The 6,328-nt window shown below is 43.0% G+C and overlaps 1 protein-coding gene across 4 annotated transcripts in view; it reads left to right on the top strand.

The window, feature by feature from the left end:
- Nucleotides 1–273: 273 nt before the first annotated feature.
- The window catches only part of prune2 (prune homolog 2 with BCH domain), a 62,814-nt gene continuing 56,759 nt past the window's right edge, over nucleotides 274–6,328 (top strand). For all 4 annotated transcript variants that reach the window (XM_048992356.1, XM_048992347.1, XM_048992337.1 and 1 more), the window contains exon 1: nucleotides 274–422. In XM_048992356.1, the coding sequence (XP_048848313.1) occupies nucleotides 387–422 (36 nt within the window). In that variant the 5' untranslated portion in view covers nucleotides 274–386. The remainder of the gene's footprint in view (nucleotides 423–6,328) is intronic.

The following is a 6,328-nucleotide window of genomic DNA, read 5'->3' as shown; positions in this document are numbered from 1 at the left end:
GCATACGTATTCATTATGAATCGCAAGAGGGACCGCAGCCGTACACATCACAGAATCGGACAGTCCGCTTGCTGCAGAGCTCTGCATCATTAGCCCACCTCCCCCACCCGCAGCCGCCCCTGGGCGCTGTCCGCGGCTGCAGTGTTTACCGGCCAGAGGCGGTCCTTAATCTACCCGGATACCTTTTTCTCATTGGCGGAGCCGACCGACGAGAGCGCGCAGGATGGAGCGCGCGGCCGCCGACACACCCACTTCCATATTAGGCGAGTAGAAAGCGGGGCGCAAATGGGCATTAAGGCGCTGCAGTGAGCGCAGCGGGGGACCGAGGCGTCATAACGAGCAACTTTCTATGGAGGCAGCGCTGTATTCATCTGGCATATTACAGTATGGAGGAGTTTTTGCTACGTGCCAAATCTGTGCTGGTAAGTAACAACTTATCCAGTTGGGAATCAAAGTGCTGATATTGAAACGTGTCACAGATATTAGATCTATTTATTCATTTGTTTGTTTGTTTTTATTTTGTTTATTTAGTACCGTAGCAGTTTAAATATAGTATTCCCCCACCTGTGGCACAGTGAGGTGTTAAAATTGCGTCAAGTTGTTCAAAAGCTCAATTCAACACACTTTTAAGCTGACGGATATAGTGAAGTCACGAACGAATAAACGCCTCAATTAGTTTTTATTAATTCATCTACGTTCAGCAAGACAAATGTGTAGCTAATTCACAGCCTTTAATGTAATTACACAGCCAGCTAAGCTGTATATCTACCGTAAACTGAATTTCTTTGTCGCTGGTGCTGAACGGAACTACGTTCTTTCGCCAAAGCTGGACTTCTGCCACGAACCGACGCGTCTTCAACGGTCATACATCGTTACTGACGGACTGAACAACACGCACGTAAAACACCGGCGGAACTAACAGGAGAACGAAATCTATTACAGGAGCATAACATCATTAACAATACAGAATAACACTATCCCTCCAAGAGAGTAAACGCCAAAAGCCATTTTCCTAAAAAAAAACACGTATCTATCGTCTTATTTGCTTCTCGTTTTTTAAACGGGTTAAGCTTGCGTTTGTTGCCAAATCAAAATACCTTCCGGCCGAAAACACCAAAAATAATAACGATAAGTATTACTACTCCCCTTACTGCATTCTGTTAACATATCAAACCCTGTTCAGAGTATGTATTAAACATATGCTACAATAACACAAAACTGCTGACCAGTGGCTAGAACTAATATTTCTTTCTTATGGCCAACATAACACCATGTCTCAGTCAATACAGTTTAACTTATGTGTGGCCTTTGCCCCTAGTTTACAAGCAGAGATGGCACAGGGATATGTAAAGTGCTGATCTTACTAAATTCACTGAACCTTCTTCAAAAGAATAGACCAAGTCTGACAGCTGATATAGCAGTGATAAGCAGAAATCATTTAATTAAAGAACACTGTAAAGCGCAGTACATTATACTGTTGTCACTCCTGAACGAGATCGAAGCCAATGTATCAGTGATAATTTCTTCTGTGTCTGATATGTAAGAGACAATAAAATGACACACTGTAGGGTACATTCAGTGCAGCTTTGGGATACTGCTTGCAGCTTTGAGAGGTCAGCCTGAAAACAAAGGCTTGATGTTGAGAAAAACCACCTGCAAAACATTCCAGCCTGGATTTATGCCCCGTGGGCTGCAAGCCTAGCTGAGTCTAATTTTGCAGTAAGAATTGTCTGCTGACAAAAGTGGGTTTGGATTTAGGCAGCAACATTCACAAACCTGAAAGAGATGGAAAAGGTAATTTAACCAGGTTAAAGCCTGAATATCATGTACGCTTTACAATACAGAGGGAACAGCCTAAATCATAAAATGTACTGTTCTACAATATGATATGTTTATTGCATTCATGCATGTATTTCATTTGAGAAACACAGTGTCCCTAGTACCATGTCTATTCCCTGAGAATTAAAAGCCAAACATGTGGCTGCATGAATATATAAGATCAAGTTATTGAAGTTTCATGGAACACAATATGTTCACCAGTACTTGTATTGTTTGCTGTTAGTCAAAATGGAACAGTTTTGGCATGGAAATTCCATCTGTTTTCAATGGTAAGCTAAACAACTAACAGTTTTAGACATTTTGTGCAGCATTCTTCCAGAAGTAATTCAGTGCATTTCCCAAGAGTGCAGAGCTGGGGACGTCACCTGTAGATGCGTGAATGGCAGCCTTTCAGGTTCTGTAAGTGGAGATGCATTGCATTAGTGGTGCTACATGTCTAGTCCCATTCAGGAATTAACGTCTCGCATTGCTTGCTACAACTTTCCAGGGACCCTGTTATGTTGTTGAAACTGCGACTACTCTGTTAGGAGGACGAGTTATTGAACCTGGGGTAGATTCTATCAGTGTAAACACTGGCAAATTCCTCTATCACGGTTTGTGAGGCCGCCCAGCCTGCTGCTGCTGTTGTGCCCCGGTGCACTCTGGGACTGTGATTCAATTAGATATAATGGATGGGATGCAGGCTAATTCATTTCCACCTTAGAGGAAGGCAGTCCCTGCGCTGCGCAGATGTGTGGCTTCAGCTTTCACAGAGCCATGGATATGGGAACCTGTTATTTGGGCTGTGCCTGTCATGAATCCGGACGGGTTTCGAGTGACAGCGAGGCACCGTGCAGGCAGGAAATAGGACGCGGATGACCCACTGGCAGCTCAGGACAAATGGGGATATATTAAATAAAATAGAAAACACTAAGAACACTACAAAAAACAAAAGGACCAAGAGGGGTCAAAAACCAAAAGGGGATAAACAAAGACTAAATTTACAAAAGGGTTAGTCGGCCGGTTGGTCGGTCAGTCAGTCAGTCAGTCAGTCAGTCAGGCAGTCAGGCAGTCAGGCAGTCAGGCAGTCAGGCAGTATGCAATATGCAATATGCAACAAATCGCTAACATCAAGAATCACCAACATACAAAACATTCACAATCAACGAACCACCGGGGAACTGAACAGAAGCAGGGATTTAAATACTGAAACTACAACTGGGTAACAAGACTAACACAGGACAGGTGAGACGAATTAACAAAGACTGGGAAAACAGGTCACAGGTGAAAATAATTAATTAAAACAAGAAACTCAAACTAGAAACGGAATCTAACAATGGGAAAAACTGACAGGTAAAAACACAATGAAGAGCAAAAACCAAAACCGAATACAACTGAAAAACACAGGGGCTAGAAAAGTGATACAAGTGAAACACAAGGGAACGAGATCCACCAAACTACAAAAACAGAGGAGGCGGGGTTTGAACATAGGACAGGGGATCACAGGCAGTCACATGCACAACACATTGAGTCATGTGGCCAACAGGGAACAGGGGAAAACACAAAGACTGACAACACGAGGGACAGGATGCCTGCTGGCCAAACGGGGAAGGGACACAGAGTGGAACAATCGGGGCTGACCCTGACAGTGCCAGGTCTTTATAAATTAGGCTATATCTTCCTCTTAAACCTTTATCTAGCTGAATAATTCATACTGTGAGAATAAAATATGTACAGTTGAGATTGAAACTTGGTGTCTGAGCACAGGGTCGGGCCCTTTATCTGGTACCCCTGGAGCAGGTGGGTTAGGGGCCCTTGCTCAGGGGCCCAACAGAAATGTGACTATTCTGCCGAGGATGGGATTCCAATAGGTGAGCTTCCAATTAGTCAGACAGAATCCTAATCTGCTGAGCTTCACTCTGCCCCCATGTTATATACACACACTCACACACACCTATATATTTCAAGATGGTGTTTAGCTTAGATTTTCAAACTAGCGAACAATGACTTTTGTCATTTTTCATCACAACTTTCCCACTTGGTAACTATTGTTAGTTTCTTGAAAAAGACTTTTTAAAAGGAGAATTCACACATTTTGGATCATAAATTCAGGTGTTTTTGCCTTTTCTGAGAACTGAATTGATAACCTTCTGGGTGAGCTTGGTTTTCTTATGCACTGTATTGCTTTTCGCTCTTGGCAAAGAGGTTTGATCTGTATGTACGTTCTATGTACGTTTTTTAAAGTGCATTATTCAGAGATTCAGTTCCAGTGAGCGTGGTTTTTTTTAAGAGCAAACACTGCTGTGTTCAGCATAGATGTCATAATCTACGTTTAGCTTCAGCACAGAATGGGAAGGCATGTTCTTGTTATTAATGGCCCAGCAGTGGACAGTGACCCTGCCCCTGCCCGTGGTGGTTGAATGTAGCCATGTCTTCCACGCGGCAGTTGGTGCGATTGAGTCATCTCCTCTGCGGCACGCAAAAAGGCCAAAGGGTCGTTAGCACGCCGCTGGTTGGTGCTAATGCTCTCTGGAGCCAGCTGTGCTAGAGCAGGCATTGGGGAGGTCCCGGAGGAGGGCGAGCAATGGGAGTTTTAATTCTTTCTTTGCTTCCTGCCTCTAATGATACTTGGGAGGCAGGCAGACACAAAAACGCAAGGAGCACATGCATGCACACACAAACGAAGACTGACACACACACTGCTGAAATCATAGATTAGAACTAAATTTACATATAAAATTAGCCAACCAACAACCAGAAGAGGGACAAACCTTAAGCAGTTTTCACAGATTTTAATTTACATTTATGTTTTTTTTTTTATTTAGAAGACACTATTATCCAAAGTGACCTAAAGCTTGGGTAACAAAAAGACTGTTCAAATAAACTCCAAACTCCAGATGAATTAATTTAATTTTATTATACTGACAATAGTGTCCCCAGAATGTGTAGACAGTATATAGAGTTGGATATTCTCAACATTCTGGCTGAAAATCTCCTGTAAGCTTGGCCTCTCGCGTGTGTGCACTAACTGGTTCTGTGAATACCCAAGTAGCCATGCAGCAGGGAGGCTGAGAGGGTGGGAAAGCCAAGGATCATTACTCGCACTCCTTGTTTACTTCAGTATAACTGAGAGCACCGTAGCAGAATTCAGATGCTGCCAGCCATGCTTGGGATGTCACTGAGGACATCGTTATTGGAGCAAGCCAGCCGCCGACCGGAGGACACTTATCAAAGGACATCGAGGCACCGATGCCTCCTTAGAATACCAAGCTATAACCCGCAATGTGATGACCAGACAGGCCCCCCACCCATCCGCCAGCGTGGCAGGCGTCCAGATATTCCATATCTCTAATTGACTCCCGTCAGAGAGCCTGACTTTGTCAGGTGGGCGGGGTCACAGTCAAGTTTATGGAGCAGGGAAGAAGCGCCGCTGTAGAATCGCAGCTCTTTCGCTGTATCTGTGCAGAACTGTACTGAGAAGCCAGTTTTATTTTTGGAACTTCTTAGTAGCCGAATTATCCTCTGATTCCATCAGCGTGCTGCCGTGTCTAATCGCTTCAACAATGAGTTGGAGTTAATGGTTACATTTATAACATGTATTTAATCACATTTTCATCTTCCTCATGGAAAATGTAGGTGTTTACTGGGTGTCCTGAGTTGGATGGGACACTTGCAGCCAGAGTTCTGCAGAGGACAGATTCTTCTGACACGTGATGAGAGGTGAATCATGGTGTAGCCCAATCAGGCTTCCATATTCAAGCAAGACAGAGAGCCATCGCTGCTTTCAATGTAATGACTTACTGTACAACTGACATGTTAACAAGCTGTTTAAATCTTTTGGCTTCTATGACTGAGAAAGTTCTGCCCATTTCGGGTAGTGCTCTTTCAGAGCATCAACAGGCTCCACTACTCATGAAGATCATGAAGTAATTCTGTGCTTCAGCTCCACTGCCAATTTGAGCTCTGCGACCTGTATTGTTCATTGAAATGTTCTCATGTCACTGTCAGAAAGGTGATATTGTTGCATTCTGCATAATAAATTCTGTTACAGTGCAGTCAGGGGGTGTCCAGTGGTGTTTAGTCAGAAACTGTATATTATATAGCATGCATGTTTATTGGGTAGGGGGACAGAACAAAAACAGACAGAGGAAAGCATAAATGTATCAGGTTTTGCCAAAGCACACTGGCGCTCTAGATTTATATTGTTTTTATAATTGCATGTTGTCAAACTCAGCTCTTACATGAACCTCATCCAAGTGACAAAGTTTGTGATTTTAATGACCATTTAAATAGTCATTTAGATTCAATAGCCCATGGGCAATTAAAAAATATATATTGCTGGGTATAAAACATGGTGCAAAGTAAGCTATAAGTTCCTGAATTATGTCTTAAATTGCTGTTTGATGTCCTTTTGTAACAGGGAAGTATACATTATTAAGTTTATATGGAATTTCAATGCTGTTGAAAAAACAATATTCTAGATTTGTGTGCCTCGGGTGTTTTGCTCTAT

The sequence above is a fragment of the Brienomyrus brachyistius genome, chromosome 2 (assembly GCF_023856365.1).
Source record: "Brienomyrus brachyistius isolate T26 chromosome 2, BBRACH_0.4, whole genome shotgun sequence".
NCBI lineage: Eukaryota > Metazoa > Chordata > Actinopteri > Osteoglossiformes > Mormyridae > Brienomyrus > Brienomyrus brachyistius.
Note: the sequence above shows the minus strand (reverse complement) of the source record. Positions and strands in the feature narration are given on the sequence as shown.